This window comes from Mercenaria mercenaria, chromosome 5 (assembly GCF_021730395.1).
Source record: "Mercenaria mercenaria strain notata chromosome 5, MADL_Memer_1, whole genome shotgun sequence".
In the NCBI taxonomy this organism is placed as follows: Eukaryota; Metazoa; Mollusca; class Bivalvia; order Venerida; family Veneridae; genus Mercenaria; species Mercenaria mercenaria.
Window position 1 is genome coordinate 83107730 of NC_069365.1, and position 19233 is coordinate 83126962.

Consider the following 19233-nt stretch of genomic DNA (forward strand, 5'->3'; position numbering starts at 1 on the left):
ATCCGCGCGAAAGAAATTATAGCGAACGCATAAAATATAGGTAAAACATTCAATCCACACGGCCAGCCAACCGCTGGAGTCGAAAATATCACGCGGTGTTACCGAAAGATACTGTAATATTTTCTAATACGAATGATCAGTACGTACAGGAAAAACTAATTAAGCGTATTGATGCACTTATCCCTAATAGCATAAATCTGAACAACATTTACCGGGAAAAAAGTTGCTGTGGCATAACACATTATAGTGTGATTTGGTTAACCGTAAAAATCTTGGGCAAACTAGATCTTAACAAAAAAAATTCGATGTTAGGTTATTTGTGACGTCAGAACTTCTGAATCACAGAAAAGTAGTCATGAAAAATTATTTGTTTTATTTGCGTGTATACATGGTAAAAGTACAATACATAGTTTCAAATCACCAAAATTCGTAATTTCGGATATTGTTTAATAGTTTACCTAAATCAATGAAGAATTGTATCAACTTTTGGCACACACAAGTTTTATTTGATTTGTGTCCAAATTGTGAAATAATTGTCATAAATTTAAACCTCTAGCATGTAAAGCGTCGGTAGCGATGAACATTTTCTCAGAAACTGCTTGAACTATTTGGTCTTTTGAATGTTTGACTCGGGGGGATATTGCCCATAAGAAAATAGTATCTTAATATTTCATAGAATCGCGTTAAATTAATGGAATTATGGGCAAGCTACACTGGTTTCGTTTTGTATTTTCAACAAAATAAAATCCCCTTTTGATTTGTCTTAGAATTTATTAAACGTATAACCAAATACTGTCCGTAAAGACAGGTCAGCCTCTTCTCTAAATACCGGATCCCACCGACGCTTGAATCTACCAGTACACTTAATTAATCTGAATAGGTGGCCTGCCAAAATAGGCTAATATGAAAACAACTGTAAACATCCTTTATTCGTAGTTATAATAAATCTGCAATAAAACAGGTTTATGTCTACCGCCGCAAAAATGAATTTGATTCCGTTTGACAACCCTGTAATAGATTACTTTAAAACACTCTCATATAAAAAAATAATGAAAATAATGCTCGTAAGGTATGATAAACTTTGATGAGAACCCTTACACTAAACCATACGTCATGAATAAACATGATGACGTATTCACTAAGTATAGGCTATACTTTTACCCGGTTATAATTGTCGAAATATTTCAAATGCTTTTAAAAGCAGTGCTACACATTATCAGAGAATCGGTAGAGATTTCCGACCAATGAAATAAAATGTGTATTTTATACTTCTTTGTTCTAAATAAAGAATGTCTTGAACTTTTCAATTTGAAGGCGAAGCAGGCCATTTCAAATGCCATTAAAACGACCAGGCACGCGATTGGTTTTGAATAAAATATTTATATGAAGGCACCCAAACATAATCGCCACTGAATTTGATTTCTTTATTCGACAAGTCGGTACCCAGATAAATGGGGAATAATATAATAGTTCTAGAACAATTCTATCGGAAGTTATGCCACATTTATGCCCCGTGTCAGGCAACAGTTTGCGTGACACCCAATGACCTTTAATCCAAACCTTCACCCCAAGTATTTGCAGAAAAAACAACTGTTTACCCTGATTGGTAATCCAAAAATAGTCCTAAAAAAAAAAACGGGTTATTTCCGACTGTAATATCGCAAGAATCCTAGTATTGTTAAATCTAAATAAATCTCAACCCTTATGTGGTGATAGGCTTGCTAAATCAACAGAATGAGCCGGATGAAGCAGAGACGAAACAATCCCATACATCTGCAGTCCTGAATAAAATTATTCTGTGAAACAATCGTTTTTTTGTTTGTTTTTTTTTTTTAATTTACTTTCTGAAGTGTAGTGGTCAGGGAAATTTGGATCACCATCTGTAGGTCTACAAATCAGGCTCTTTAACCCCAAAATTTCAATCATTATTGCTTTGTTTTTTCGTTTGCCAACTGCTATCAAATCCTTAAATACATTTAAAGCCGCAAAACCACCTCCCGTAAAATGTCTAGATAGTTCTGCTGTTTGCCTGATTTCATGTTTGATTTCAACACAAAATTCTTAAATGCCCACCACGACCTAGTAACCTTTTCTTTTTAACCACGGAAACTTCATGAAAATCATTCTTAAATTACAAGTATATACAGCCATGATGGATAATCAAGGCCCTTCCTTAAATAAATGAGTTTTACAGCTTCGTATGCAAAAACTTATTCAATCAATCTCTTATCATCATAGTTTTAAGAGCATAGCATAGAATGACTATTTACATTGAAGAAACCCAATGTGTTCGAAATTTAACTTAATTTCACTAATTTCTGTACATATTGTTACATTGATTAAATATAGTATTAAGTATTAAACGCCTTGTTTGGCCTAATCTATGTCACCGTCAACTTGTTACTAAATATTGTATATTTCAATCTTTTCATGCAAATCATGTAAAACTACCGTCGTGGAAATACAAAAGAATACAGGTATTTTGTGGCGTATCTTTAAATCCTAGCAAATTTTGCAATGTTATCCATTCCTCAAAAGGAAGTGTTGTATCAAAATAAAAACTTTCTGTGTCAGTCCAGTGTTTGTGTTAGCAGAGAAGACTATTAAACGTACTAGACGGTATGCGTTTTGCGTTTTTTGATGACAAGTCCCTTGACTAGATCTTGACCTATTTTTGAAATTTAACAGCTGTTATTTTGGGCGATATAGTCTACTTTGACCGGTGAATTTGCTAAGTTAACTATATCGATATTTCTTTTTTTTTTTTTGAGCTCTGAGACGAATTTCATTTGAACTTCATCTCCGGGCGCGACCCCAATCTTGACCCCTAAAATGTCTTTTGAAATGTTCTACTTGCAAATTATCCCGGGATGTGGGTTTTGATACTTCACTGAAAAGTTATACTGACTGCAGGACACTCCCGAATGTGGAGCGAAGTATGTGCTTTTTTATGGAAAATTTGAATATTAATGAAGTAATTGCACATGCAGTGACGTGTACTAGCCGAACCGTTTCGCTGCGTCATTAACCTGCACACATCGCCACCCCAAGTCTGTTATGTTTTAAGACCAGGATGCGGGCGATATCACCCGACGCAACTGAAACTGCCCCACCGAGCACACGCCATGCTAAAAACTTGTACATGTAACAAGCATTTTCTGAACTTTATCACTGATTGGTTAGATATGTCGCCGCATAAATAATGAACGCTTACGACCACTGCATATAGAATAATTCTGCCCGAGTGTTTTCAGCCTGACCGTCGGTAGACAGTCTAAATGTCTTTCTTACAAAAAAAGTTTTGATACTAAATGCCCCCTTTGACGGCAATAATGCAAATTGATATATTGTCCCCTGAAAATCTGTTCAAGGGAGGAAAGCAGATGTGCCGCCAATAAGACACTGGTAAGACTAACAGAAGGTAGATTTAATTTGCGCATCTTCCTACAGACTGTAACTTTTTTTTCAATATTAGACATGCTGACCATACAGACGAGCCTAGTATAGATGACCTATACACTTACACCGCCACACCCTCCTTGAATTTTTACCTCTAACCATGACACAGTCTTGTGAAATACCCGAACCATGTAAAAAATACTTAAAAATCAATAATATTATAATACAACCCCCCAGCATTATCTTGTAACTGTCTGTTTCTTCCTTCTCGATATCGTTTGCACAATTACCGGTCCTCGTGCTCCAAGGTCATGTGGAGGTATCTGATTCCGCACCTCGTTCCCGGCCCGGGCCCTTTTTTTTCTCTCCTCTCGTCCTATGGTGATATTCTGTTGTTGAGATTTTGCTCTTACATTTTGCCTGTGACCTTCGTCCTTCCTTTCCCGGCCTTGTCGTTTAGGTCTAAACACGTTCATGCGGCATCTCAATTTAAGATTACTTTAAGTTTATCTTTACTGAACGACATGTAGAAGAACTGTAGATTCTGTCAGTGTATAATAACGGTCTATTCGCCCTTTCAGACGCAATGTGAGAAATCTGCACGGGCTTTTTGCTTTTATATCGAACAACTGGCTGTGTTCTCGGCTCGCTGAACATGCACATCAGTACTGTATTAATAAAACGAGAACCAGTTCAACTGAATAATAAAGGCCGATTAATCCCGAATCCTTAGCAACTAACAAACATTTTAAGTCTCGAGGAATAAATGAAATTATTTTAAGGAAATAATTTATATTATCTTGACCCCAGGGTCATAATTTGAACAAACTTGGTAGAGATCCACTAGGCAATGCTACACACCAAATATCTAAGCTCTAGGCCTTCTAGTTTATTTCTAGACATTTTTTGGAAGATTTTCCTATGTACAATCAAGTAACCCCTGGGGGCCAATTTGACGCCGGGGGTCATGATTTGAACAAATTTTGTAGAAGTCTACTAGGCAATGTTACATATCAAATATCTAAGATCTAGGCCTTCTAGTTTATTTTTAGCAAATTTATGAAGATTTCCCTATGTACAATCAAGTAACCCCTGGGGCTGGGTCAATTTGACCCTGGGGGGTCAAGATTTGAACAAATTTTGTAGAGGTCCACTAGGCAATGCTACATGTCAAATATCTAAGCTCTAGGCCTTCTGGTTTATTTTTAGAAAATTTTGAAGATTTTTCTATGTAGTACTGTACAATCAAGTAACCCCATGGGGCGGAGTCAATTTGACCCCGTGCGTCATGATTTGAACAAATTTTGTAGAGGTCCACTTGGCAATGCCACATGTTAAATATCTAAGCTCTAGGCCTTCTGGTTTATTTTTAGAAAAATTTTGAAGATTTTACTATGTAAAATCAAGTGACGTCTGGGGCGGGGTCAAATCATGACCCCAGGGTCCACTAGGCAATGCTACATGTCAAATATCTAAGTTCTAGGGCTTCTGGTTTTTGAGAAGAAGATTTTTTAAGATATTTCTATGTCGGGGTCAATTTTGACCCCAGGGTCATGATTTGAACAAATTTGGTAGAGGTCCACTAGGCAATGCTTCACACCAAATATCTAAGCCCTAGGGCTTCTGGTTTTTGAGAACAAGATTTTTTAAGTTTTTTCTTTTGGTTGCCATGGCAACCAGAGTTCTGCATGGAATTCAATTCTTTGAACAATTTTTGTAGAGCTTCCCCGAAGGAACATTCACGTGAAGTTTGGATGAAATTAGCCTGGCGGGTTATGAGGAGATGTCGGACGGTGAGTGATCACAATAGCTCACCCTGAGCCTTTGGCTCAGGTGAGCTATAAAAAAAACCTTTGTGGAGGGGTGGAGTGGAAATCCCAAATAATTCAAAAACATGATTGTGCAAACTTAACATGCTGAGTAATATGGAAGAGGACCTTATCATGATGCTACAGACCAAGTTTAATGAAGATCAGCTAAACAGTTCAATAGAAAAAGTCACTTAAAGAAGCTAGCTACAGACCAAGTTCCATGAAGATTTATCAAGTGATTCATGAGAAGAAGTCATTTAAAGTGTTTTTTATTCTGTTATAAGCTCTGGCAGCCCCTAAAAGGGACCAAGCAGAACCATTTGAATAAATGAAATAGAGAACCATACATTGATGCTTCAGACAAAGTTTGGTGAAGATCCACTTAACTGTTGATACCAAGAATGACCTTTAAATGGTCATTCACTCTTAACAAAACCAATCAAACGGAAAATGCCTAAAATATGCAAAAGGAACCTTGGTTCTGAATCATTCTGCAAAGTTTTGTTGAAATCCCGAAAGTAGTTTTAGAGAGCTGGTCCGGACAAACTTTTGTGCCTGGCAGACAGACTGATAGAGGTACAGCAAAAAATTCTATATTTCACGTAACTATGGAGAGACAAAACTAAGTTACTTTACCTTTTTGAAACAGGTATCTTTTCCATTATTTTAGTCTACTTTCTTTCTTTACATAGACTGTGTCAGTGTGACTTACAAACCAACGAAATATTATTAATATCAGTGTCAAATTCATCAAAACAACTTCAACTTGTTTTTAAACTATTTTTCCATAAAGCAACTTCCCTTACCATGAAAACACAGATCCTGATTTTGTTAGGGCCATACTGAACTGTGCTCCACAGTAAACTTTAATGACATCTTGACCCATCAGTTTCTCAATGACTTTTGGGGTTTTACAGCCATCACTCCCGCCTCTTCCCAGTTTACCATAGTCACCATCACCCCAGGAATACACTGCACCTGTAATAAATTATGTCCAATCCTTAATTGTTACCAATTTTTAAAATTTCAAATTCATTTGACAGCTTTGTATTCTACAGGGAACATAATATTACTTTTGGGAAGAAACAACAGTATGAAAGTAGAAATACAAGAAACGCGGCAATGCCACGAAACCAGGTTTTCAACACTTTTCATAAGAATAAACAAGAGTGCCAGAATGTCACAATATACGCCCATCACAGCAAATTTCTTTACTCTAGCACCTGTATTTGCAGATGTAATTTTAATTTTGTGGTTGTTTAGTAATAATTGTAATTCTTTTGTTTTTCTAAGTCCACAAAAAAACTCCTTACCAGGTAGAGATACCTTAAAATACACCTAAAATTAGAAAGTAACAACTATGTTGTACCACAGAAAAGTGGTCTTGGTTTTTCCCTACGGTCAATTATAAAAAAATTACAATATAAGTTATTTATAGTAACAACTAAGGGAAGTTAATCTTAAAAAAAAAAAAAAAAAAAAAAAATTGTAAGTCCACACAGAAATCATTACCAGGTAGAGATTGGTCAAAATACACCTCAAAATTGGATGTAACATGCATGTTGTACTACAGAAAAGTGGTCTCGATTTTTCCCTACGTCTAGTAATGAAAAAGTTACAATATAAGCTATTTATAGTAACAACAAAGCGAAATAATTCTAAAGAAGGGAACTGCGCAAGACACTTCGTCTCATGATGGTGTATAATTGTGCCAAGTTACATCAAAATCCCTCTATGCATGAAGAAGATATGCTCCGGACAAAGTTTTCATTCTTGTATCCTTTGACCTCTAAGTGTGACCTTGACCTTAGACCTAGGGACCTGGTTCTTGCGCACGACACTCCGTCTCATGATGGTGAACAATTGTGCCAACTTTCATCAAAATCCCTCCATGCATGTAGAAGATATGCTAACCCTAACCCTAACCTAACCCTAACCCTATTTTTAGTAACAATGACCTTGACCTTGATCCAAGAAACCCCAAAATCAATCCCAAGCTACAACTTTATATAAGTTTTCTATACACCAAGTTTCATCATGATAGCTCATTCCTAAGTTGTTATTGACCGGAAACCCTTTTTCTATTTTAAGTAACAGTGACCTTGACCTTCACCCCAGAAACCCCAAAATCAATCCCAGCCTTTGTCTTGATATAAGCTACATACATACCAAGTTTTATTCAAATATCTTTACCGAAACAAAAGTTATTGACCGGAAACCCTTTTTCTATTTTAAGTAACAGTGACCTTGACCTTGACCCCAGAAACCCCAAAATCAATCCCAGCCTTTGTCTTGATATAAGCTACATACATACCAAGTTTTATTCAAATATCTTTACCGAAACAAAAGTTATTGACCGGAAACACCAGTTTGACGCCGCCGCCGCCCGCCCGCCCGACCGACATCTACCCCAATCTAATAACTCAGGTTTTCAACAAACCTGGTTAATGAATTTTAACTTGGAAATGCCTATCCTTACATGCCCCTTAAGTGACCTGAACCTCATTTTCTATTTAATATAAATAATTTATTGAGACTTCTTGTAGCATTATTTATAGCTCCAAAGTTCATGAGATCAAAATTCACTACTGTTACACTTGGGCCTGGGAAGTTTAGTTTCTAAAGCTAAATGAACACTAAACAGCTGTGGGAAGAAAACAAACAAATAAATATGGACACATACAAAAGATAAAGCTTCATCATTTTTATCAATGTTTGTATATACCTGTATCTGTCACTGCCAGGGATTGAGCATCACCACTTCCCAAAGCCACATCTATCACTTTATGTCCTTTTAAAGCCGTGACGAGGTTTGGCGCGCACTGGTCCTCACTTCCTCCATGACCTAGGCGACCATAGTTCCCCCTACCCCAGGTGTAGAGCTCTCCACTAGAAGTGACTGCAGCACTGTATGTACTACCACAGGTGATATGTACAACTTGCTTGCCAGACAGCGCCGTAATCAATGTGGGTTCTTCTCGAGAACTAAAATTTAGGGAGAAGATGAAACCAAACTCCAGATTTTTAGTATAAGTATGGGTATGATCATCGTAGTATACATACCTATTGAATGCAAAGTGAAATCATTTATTCAATTCACTCAAGTTCTGATATAATGTATCACATACATTGCTATACAAGACTATTGGAAGCTAAGAATAAGGTAGAACATATTATGTATTTCTATACAGGGAAGTAATGCAGAACATATACTTTTACATACAAGATTATTAAAGCTAAGAACAATGCAAAAGCGGATTTTAAACACAAGGAGCTTATACTGAAGCAATGTAAATTCCAAAAACATTTACATATTATCTCCATGTCCAAGCCTGCCCCCATCACCATTGCCCCAGGACAAAACTTCCCCATCTTTTGTCAGGGCCAGGTAATGTTTACCGTCTGGATGGGCTGCTAGTTTCACAACTTCACGATCACCAAAACCTCCAATCATCCACATAGACTGTAAAAGACAAGAAAAATATCTATTTCAGATGCAATTGTTCATCTTTTCATTTTCTGTATTTATTCAAGGTTTTTGTCTAAGACTTAAGAGTCTATAAAAATAGTATTAGTTTGGAATAACGACAATGTGTCAGATGTCACATAACCCTGACCTCGATAATAAGGTCACATGTTAATGACCTCTAATGTCACATGAAGAAATTACTTTCAGCACCTAAGATGAGCACATACAGGTAGATCCAGTGACCATAAGCAACTGAATGGGAACTTTTAAGTAAACTTTAACATGATACAATCATACAGTCAAACTTGTGCTAGCGACCACCCATGAATAGCGACCACCTGTCGACAACGACCGGTCTCTGGTCCCCCCATAGAAAAATGCTCATAAAAAGGCTGTGAATAGCAACCACCTGGCGACCGCGACCAGCGACCGGCCAAACTGATTCCCAAGGGTCATATTTGCCCCCCAATAACGACCAAGCTGGACCGTTCCGGCTTGAAAATATTTGAAATCCGCCAAATTTTCACGACTTTCGCCTTATAGCAAACATAATAATTACTGCTTGCTTGAAAAGTTGCAGGTTTGCACAAGCCGAATTAATACATAGAACATAAAGAATGCAAGAAGCTGTAAAAATACTTTTTATCAGCATGATAATTGCTAACTGAGATGTGATCCTTCCCCTCCCCCACCCCCGAATAAAGACCACCTGTAAACAAAGACCACTTTTGCTTGTTCCGAAGAGTGGTCTTTGTTCACAGGTTTGACTGTATTTATACCTACACCTTTTTGCTTAATTTTCATGCTTAGACCAAGTCTGAGAAAGTATGTCACTGATAGATAAAAAGATTATATAAAAAGAACTCACTGCAGCTTCTGATGTATATGAAATGAGATATACGTTTCCATTTCCCGCTAGAATTGTCATCACCCTCTCAGCACATACAATCTGCTGGACTCCACCCACATCATTTAGGAAGTCCAGTGTGATTGGTCCACTGCTAACATTCCCGCCTTTCCAGGCAAACCAACCCCACGCAATCACTTCCTGCATCAAACTGGTTTTCTGACACTAAAACACAAATAATTTTGTGTATTAAACAATGATAACCTCTGCATGGTTTACTGAATATTGTATAACTAATTTTTAGTAACATCAAAATATCAAAGTCCTCACTCCCTGGATGGCATTGTTTTTTCATAGCAAAAAGTGGTTCAGATAAGCTTCTTTTTCTTCAGATTAAGTAACCACCTGTTTTAAGCAACCAATTGCCTTAAGCAGCAAGTCAGCTTTGCAAAATGACTTTTTTTTAACTTCAAGTTGGCTTAAGGAGGTAGGTTACCTTGTTACAAGGGTAAATTCAAATTAGTTGAACCGCAGCATTTTTTTGTATTTCGTGTAATATGAAGTTTTAACTGCTACAATCTCAATTTCGTTTGTCTCTGTCTCTTCAAGTTCAGTTTTTATCCAGGTTTGAAGAACATGACCCTCCAAAGGTATTTCATATTGAAAGAAGAAGGAAAATACGGATATTTAACACTTTTCAGTGTATTTTAGTTTCATTGATATCCGTAAAAGTCTGCATAATTGATAATTTTACTAGTATGCACGTTAGCTTTCTAATATAAGCTTAAAATGTATATGTCGCGGGGCTCGTGTTTCCATGGTAACGCATTTTCTCTCATTTTTAAACTACTTTGTATAAAAATACGGGTTTTCGAAGGCTTCAGTGCCATTCTGTTAATGACCAACATGGAATATTTGGGTAATATTATCAGCAAAATACCAAGCACTTTACATGGTACCCTATTTTTCTCAAAGTTTAAAGTAACCATGGCAACAGAGATGTTTAAAATAGCTTATATCTTGCTTTTTGTAGTAATTTCTTATAAAAAAATATTGAATAAGATTATCTTTCTAGTTAATGTAGCTTTAAAACATATTATTTCTAACGTAAGTAAGTTTCGTGTTATTTGCATTTATTCAAACAAATTTCACAGCTTAGAATACTTACAGCAGTACCCTTCGTCTGGCATTTTTCATGGAAAAATCGTTCAGCATGCTGTTTTTATTCTCATGGATATTGTTGAAATGAAAATAAAAAGCCGAAGCTGTGTTTCTTAAATAGACCAGTGTCAACGCTATTGAATTTCACATTTAGATATATAGGTCACGGGCTTCGTTTCCATGGTAACATCAATTTAATTCAAGAAACCACAATTTTCTACTGAAATTTGAACAATTTTAGACCTTAATTTAAGTATATAAGTAACAAATTATCAACGGAACCTGAAAAATAGGTATTACAAGTCAAACTGCTAGATTTTTTATTTGAAAATGGCCGTAACAAGTAACCTTTCACCCAACTATATTCCAAATAAATTGATTACCATCGTCCATTTTCTTACATTCCTCATAACATTTCAATATAACTACACAAAAGAAGCAAAATATTGATTATTATTCAGAGCAATAGACTCATAAAAATATTTCAGCAAATAATGGTTATTTGAAAATAGTTGAAATAAAGTAAATGCACAGAATTACGTACTTTCAAGATAAAAGCTATTAATTTAGCGCGGTAACTGACACGTAACGTCATGACGCCAATGACGTCATTTTAAAGCAACATTGTTTTTGAAGCGTTTCTGCGGCAATTTATTCATTATTTCTGCATTATTAAGCCATAAGGCATCAGATCGAAGACAGGTTCATGATTTGTTTTCAGAAGAATGAATATACAAACACATTTAGTTTGTCGTAAACGTCGTCGTAAATCGTCACGTTAGCTTCCGGTTGGACATGCGCACATACAAATATGAAGGTAACCTACCTCCTTAAACAGCCAGAGTGTGACAGCAGCCAGATTGTAACTTCAAGTTAGCTTAAGCAGCCAGATTGTAATTTGAAGTTGGCTTAAGTAGCCAGATTGTAACTTCAAGTTGGTTAAAGCTGCCAGATTGTAACTTCAAGTTGGCTTAAGCAGCCAGATTGTAACTTCAAGTTGGTTTAAGCAGCCAGATTGTAACTTCAAGTTGGCTTAAGCAGCCAGATTGTAACTTCAAGTTGGCTTAAGCAGCCAGATTGTAACTTCAAGTTGACTTAAGCAGCCAGATTGTAACTTCAAGTTGGCTTAAGCAGCCAGATTGTAACTTCAAGTTGGCTTAAGCAGCCAGATTGTAACTTCAAGTTGACTTAAGCAGCCAGATTGTAACTTCAAGTTGACTTAAGCAGCCAGATTGTAACTTCAAGTTGGCTTAAGCAGCCAGATTGTGTCACCTCCATTGGCTGCTTGCTTACTTACATTAAAACAAGGCAGTCTGAAAGACAGCTAAATCCCCCGCCACTGCTATGGATAGTGAAAGGGTAAAACCTTTGATTTTAGCTGTGACCTTGACCTTGAACTGACATGGCTGACTCATTAATTCTGCACAACGTCTTGATGAGGTGATCATTTGACCAAAGTTTCATGAAAATCCTTCAAGGGGTTTAGGAGATACAGAGCTGAAACCTTTGACCTTCAGTTGTGACCTTGACCTTGAGTTGACATGGCTGACTCATGAGTTGTTGATGAGGTGATCATTTGACCCAAGTTTGATGAAAATCCTTCAAGGGGTTAAGGAGATACAGAGTGGACACCAAATGGAAGGCTCAAACCTTCGACCCTTAGTTGTGACCTTGACCTTGAGCTGGCATGGCTGACTCATAATTTCTGCACATCGTTCTGATGAGGTAATCATTTGACCCAAGTTTTATAAAATTCCTTCAAGGGGTTTAGGAGATATAGAGCGGACACGAAATGGAAGGCTCAAACCTTTGACTTTCAGTTGTGACCTTGACCTTGAGCCGACATGGCTGACTCATAAGGTCTGCACTTCGCCTTGATGAGGTGATCGTTTGACCCAAGTTTGATGAAAATCCTTCAAGGGGTTTAGAAGATATAGAGCGGACACAAAATGGAAGGTTCAAACCTTTGACCCTAAGTTGTGACCTTGACCTTGAGCCGGCATGACTGACTCATGGGTTCTGCATATCGTCTTGATGAGGTGATCATTTGACCCAAGTTTTATAAAATTCCTTCAAGGGGTTTAAGAGATATAGAGCGGACACAAAATGGAAGGTTCAAACCTTTGACCTTGAGTTGTGACCTTGACCTTGAGCCGGCATGGCTGACTCATGGGTTCTGCACATCGCCTTGATGAGGTGATCATTTGACCCAAGTTTTATAAAATTCCTTCAAGGGGTTTATGAGATATAGAGCGGACACAAAATGGCAGGCTCAAACCTTTGACCTCGAGTTGTGACCTTGACCTTGAACCGACAAGGCTGACTCATGGGTTCTGCACATCGTCTTGATTAGGTGATCATTTGACCCAAGTTTCATGAAAATCCTTCGAGGGGTTTAGGAGATATGGACCGGACACGACTTTGTTACGGACGGAAGGACGGACAGAAAGACGGACGGAAGGACGGAAGGACGGAAGGACAGATGCAGACCATTCCTATAATCCCTCCGCCACGGCGGGGGATTAACAAAATATTGTACTTACATTTACACATATAAGGTCTACTACCCAGCTTTTTTGTCATAAAATATGACATCATATAAAATCACCCAACACTTACCTTCTGTGAGGCAGTGAGTGGAAGGTAGGGTTGACACAGTCTGTCCAGGTGTGACATTACTACCACAGCACTCATACGGAGGTCTACTGCCAAACTTGCATCTTCTGGGTAAGTCAGGTAACGTAGAAAACATTCTGTTGGGCTTACATAGTAGTTGCTCTGAAATGGGAAGGACAAAAGTATTCCAACCACCTATTCAACAACAGCATTCTTTATACACTATTTTTTCCTTTCCTTTTTTTCTTTAAGAATCACTTTGAAATTACAGTCAAAAGGCCTCAAGACTGGTAATAGAAATGCATTTTCAAAATAAATTATTATTATGCATGCGAATGACCATTCCGACCAATAAAGTCACTGACTGGGCAAAATTTAATGCAAGTCACATCTCTAAAAGACTGAAACTAATTTTGATGAAACAGAATTAAGTAGCTTTATACAATGCATGAGGACTTGAGCCTTGACAGGACGAATTTTCTAAGAGACAGACAGACAGACAAATTTCTTACATTCAATCAATTTTCTTGAGTTTTATCTTTTTACATGTTTAGTAGAAAATGCTGCAAAGAAATATAAATACCTCGTCCCATTTTGATGGCTCTAGGACTCGCGATTTGGCACACTGTATGCTCTGAAATCTTTTCAACAATGGTATAAGCGGGGCACTGTATAGGTTACAACTAACACGGTTGTCAAAATCATGGCGGCTGTTGTTCCACAGATTGAGGAGCAGTAAGACACAGTTCAATACATGGTTTAAAGTTCCCCGCTGCACTGCTAATTCGAGAATAAGCGCAAGGGCTGTTTGCTGATCCTGCACAGGAACTGGGGTCTTTCCGGTCGCTCCACTGGACGAGTTTACATCTCTGTAATGAGAAATGGTATAGAAATTCACAGATTGTAACAAGTATTGCACATCAGATATCCATATAATATATAACTGCCAAAATGGCAGTTAACAAATATTTTATGCTAAATGCCAGTTACTTAATCATAAATGCTAACTACTTACTGCTAAACGCTACATACCAAATGCTATGTGCCACATACTAAATGGTACATGCCAATAAATGTCAAGTAGCTAATGCTTATTGCCAAAAGATAAATGCTAACCATCAAACTCTTTAACTTTATGATAAAGATCAGTATCTCTTAAACTAATAAATGAAACTTTATAATTATGTGAAAACTTGTAATGTTCTACCAATGTGATTTGAACCAATAACATGTTCCATCTGTCATGGGAATATGGGACCGAAACTGTTTACTCAAAAATGTTTGGACATATTTCACGTATCATTGTGTATGTTATTGTCAACTGAAGGATCTTTTTTGTGTTTGTTGTTGATAGTTTCTTTAAAAAAAAGATTTCTTTGAATGTTTAATAATAAGTTTTACCTTGTTTCGCCAAATTTTATACTGTTCATAATCTCCCTTACCTTTGTAATAATCTCTTTGTTTAATTGCTGTTCGTATTTCATTAGAAAACCAGTTTGGCTGATTTGTGTGTTTAACACGGCGTGTTTTCATAGGTGCATGATTATCAAGGGTAGAAAGAAATAACTTTGTGAAGTAATCCAAAGCATCATTTGGATCATCAAAAATGTCAATAGTGTTCCATGGTTGGTATTGCAAATCCCGTAAAAATTGTTCCTGATTGAAGTACTTTGTATTTCTGTATGAAATAATTTTGTGCATTGGACCATCTGATTGTGTTGATGTTTTCCTTGTAATGCGACTGGTAAATGATCACTAGATATATTCTTTATATGATATGGAATGTTGGTATAAACATGATCTATTAGAGTAGATGTTGTTTGAGTAATTCTTGTTGGCTTATCAACTACTTGTTTTAGATTAAAGTTGTCATTTAGATTAATCCAATTATTTGCAACAGTGTTTTTAGAAAGTAAATCAATGTTCAAATCACCAATAATTAGTATTATAAATGTTTTGAAAGTAACAGTTGAGCCACGCCATGAGAAAACCAACATAGTGACTTTGCGACCAGCATGGATCCAGACCAGCCTGCGCATCCGCACAGTCTGGTCAGGATCCATGTTGTTCGCTTTCAAAGTCTATTGCAAATAGCAAAACCATTAGCGAACAACAGGGATCCTGCCCAGACTGCGCAGGCTGGTCTGGATCCATGCTAGTCGCAAAGCCACTATGCTGGTTTTCTCATGGTGCGGCTCATTTCATTAATATAATTATTATCAATGAAACAGATAAAAAATTTCCATTCATAAGACAAATCTGCAGTTGATTTCTATTATATGTCTATGTTATATCAAGGATGAAGAATAAATATCCTTGGCTGTATAAATTTATTCAAATAGATGTAAACAGTTTGCAATTAACCTTTCTTTAATGCACCCTGGAGAAATAATGCTTAAAAGATTGGTTGCTAAAACAAAAACATTTCATTATGACAAGCCTAGAAGATATAACCCTCTGAAAAGTGTTAATTCCATATTTCAGAAAGGATGAAGTCTTGTTTAAAAAAAAATTAACTCACAGGCCTATTTTTCTTTATTAAACAGGTGCATTCACAATTTTAAAAAAGATTTTTTTTTTTCAAAAAAAGAAAAAAACAAGAGCTGTCTCCATAGGATGACACATGCCCCCGATGGCACTTTGAATGAATAGTTATGGCCGATGTTAGAGTTTAGGACCTCTGACCTACGGACCTGGGTCTTGCGCACGACACGTCGTCTTACTGTGGTACACATTCATGCCCAATAATTTTAAAATCCATGCATGAATGACAAAGATATGGACCGGACACACCCATCAATGCACTATCATGAAATATGACCTTTAACGTCTAAGTGTGACCTTGACCTTTGAGCTACGGACCTGGGTCTTGCGCGCCACACATCATCTTACTGTGGTACACATTCAAGCCAAGTTATTTGAAAATCCATCCGTGGATGACAAAGATATGGACCAGACACGAATGCACTATCATGAAAAATGACCTTTAACGTCTAAGTGTGACCTTGACCTTTGAGCTACGGACCTGGGTCTTGCGCGCGACATGTCGTCTTACTGTGGTACACATTCATGCCAAGTTATTTGAAAATCCATCCATCGATGACAAAGATATGGACCGGACACGAATGCAGTATCATGAAAAATGACCTTTAACGTCTAAGTGTGACCTTGACCTTTGAGCTACGGACCTGGGTCTTGCGCGCGACATGTCGTCTTACTGTGGTACACATTCATGCCAAGTTATTTGAAAATCCATCCATAGATGACAAAGATATGGACCGGACACGAAAATTGCGGACACACAGACTGACATCCTGACAGACCGACAGACGGTTCAAAAACTATATGCCTCCCTTCGGGGGCATAAAAAAGGAAAAAGAAATTATCGCTAAACTTTTGTTATGTTTTGCTGGCGTATTGCAATTTCATTACGAATTCTAACTGTGTTGACTGTTAGTTACTATCATAGCACATTTGGATGATTTGCATGAATTTCTGGCTATATGCTGATCACATTAGACAGGGTCACTTTATATAAAGGTTCATTTGATAAATTCCCACAGTCAGTTCTATTGATGACTGTTCTAAGCAGAGATGCGATATATATGTATATAGGTGATCCTAATATACAGGTAACTGCTAATGCATGTAGCACTGTAGTCCATACAAGGCTTTTTTAACTGATATCGCAAAGCCTGTTAATGCATTTCAAATATCTTAAAGACCCATCACAACCTAGTGACCTACTTTTTCCTCCCACATGAACTTCATGCAAATAATTCTGATAATACTGAACTTATTCATTTCATTCTCTTTTCAGTATAGTTTTAAAAACACAGAATAATAAATATCTTAGACTGTAGATACAAAGTGTGATCTAAACTCACCTAGTACTGTGCATACTATTACATTAATTTAACAATATATTGAGACAATAAACACATTGCCTTGGCCTTATATATGTCACTGTCAGTTTGTAACCATATACTTGTCATTTCTCAATTTATTCATGCAAACTATGTATAATTACCATCATGGAAATACAAAAGAATACAGTTATTTTGTGGTGTGTCTTTAAACAAGCAATATAAACTTTTAACAGATTAGATAATTATTATAAGATTTAAATTAAACATTAACTGTTTGCTCACTCATGTATTCACCTACAATCATATAAATGTGTAATGATTACCTTGAGTGCAATATATAATATTTACCTATAAGCTCCTTAAAACTTCACTGACATAAAAAACAGAGCAAAATGTCTAATATGGACAAGGATTCGGACGAAGTAACAGAAATATTTTGTGAATTTTGTAACGATCGGGGAAGACGGAACATCCCTGCAGAAGGATATTGTACAGTGTGTGTGACGTACTTCTGTGAAATATGTCTGGATCATCATAGAGTAAACAATCGCAAGCATAAAATACTGGACAAAGAAGATATGCCTAAGGATTTCTGTCCAGAAACCTGTTCTGAACATCCTACTATGCTAATTAAATATTACTGCCGAAGTTGTAACATGTTTGCCTGCTCAAAGTGTTCCTCACAACATAGAAGGTGCTGGAGGTTTTACCATCTCATCAAGTATGTCACAGACTTTGAGAAGAGTAAAGAATTTAGAAATTTTGAAAAATCTTTAGAAGCATTAGGAAAAGACATTGACGACCTGGAAACAGCATTGAATAACAGCATGAGAAAAATCCAATATTATAATAGTGATGCCAAGTCTGTTATAAAGAGACAAAGAAAAGAAATTAATGCCCTGTTTGATCAAATGGAAAAAGAAATCAATATACTTGAAACTGTTGATAAGTTGGCAGTTGAAAAAGATGTAGAAAAGATCACACTGCTGAAAAATAAGTTCCTGACAGTGAAGTCAGACATAGAGAATAAGAAGATGTCTACATCAAGAATAAAATTATTTACGGAAATGAAGAAAGCAATTCCAGAAACTGAAAACATTAAAGGAAGCTTACAAGAGCTAGAAAATGATATTGCAAAAAAAGAAATACACAAATACAAATATGAGGTGGTCGAAGAGAACATAAAGATTGAAAAATTTGGAAAATTGACAGTAGAAAAGGAGAAAGTGAGAGAAACGGATGAAGGACAGTGGTTTGGTATTAACATGTGGTGATACATCTGAAAATGTCTGAAAAATTAATATGAAAAATGCAAGTTCTTCCTCTATCAAAAAATTTATATTTTCTTTGGAAATAGGCACACTATTATTTGGTTATGTAAATACTTAAGATCTTTTATGACATTAAAATAAGGAAGACATCATCTTATAAAATGTGTTGGGATGTTCTTACTTATTGTAATTTTGCAATAAAATGATATTTCATTATCAACAACAAAATGAGAAGAAATGACCACACATCTGCTATAATTTTATAACATTTTTTTCTCAAACTGTTACAGTTTATTTGTGCAAATCACTAATTAATGTAATTTTGTTTATTTACATAAAACTTATGATGACTACTGGTGTTTTAGGTGTTGTTTTATTGTATCAAGCAGTTTCTAATTTTTGAAACGGACAAAAAAGTGTGCTGGTCAGAGGAATGGGCAGAAAGAAATACACCTCTCTCATGCCTTCTTGCGAAGGGTTTAAAGAAAAACATTAACACCGTACAGTCATCATCAATTTTGAAAACACTGCGTATCTTCTAAGCTGTGCACAACATTTTTACCTTTTCACAATCATTCAGTATCAAAGTATATACAGCTAGTTTATGCCAAATAAACAACAGCTTGAAAGACTGTAAGATCAAATAAATTTTTGTGTAACGCATAAAAAATTATAAATCTTTAAATCCCCAAGACCAAAATATACAAGAGTTGCCTTTAAAATTCCTGCGGTTAATGAAATAAGAAGACACAGACCTCAAATCTATTGCAGGCACCATTACCATGCACCT

The 19233-nt window shown here is 36.4% G+C and overlaps 1 protein-coding gene across 1 annotated transcript in view; it reads right to left on the minus strand.

The window, feature by feature from the left end:
• LOC123558580 (E3 ubiquitin-protein ligase HERC2-like) overlaps positions 1-19233 on the minus strand; it is a 197919-nt gene that overhangs the window by 120361 nt on the left and 58325 nt on the right. The window contains exons 7-12 of the mRNA XM_053544141.1: positions 13887-14172; positions 13307-13465; positions 9548-9751; positions 8522-8673; positions 7936-8195; positions 6017-6188 (exon numbers count right to left, since the gene is read on the minus strand). Coding sequence (XP_053400116.1) covers positions 6017-6188; positions 7936-8195; positions 8522-8673; positions 9548-9751; positions 13307-13465; positions 13887-14172 — 1233 coding nt within the window. The remainder of the gene's footprint in view (positions 1-6016; positions 6189-7935; positions 8196-8521; positions 8674-9547; positions 9752-13306; positions 13466-13886; positions 14173-19233) is intronic.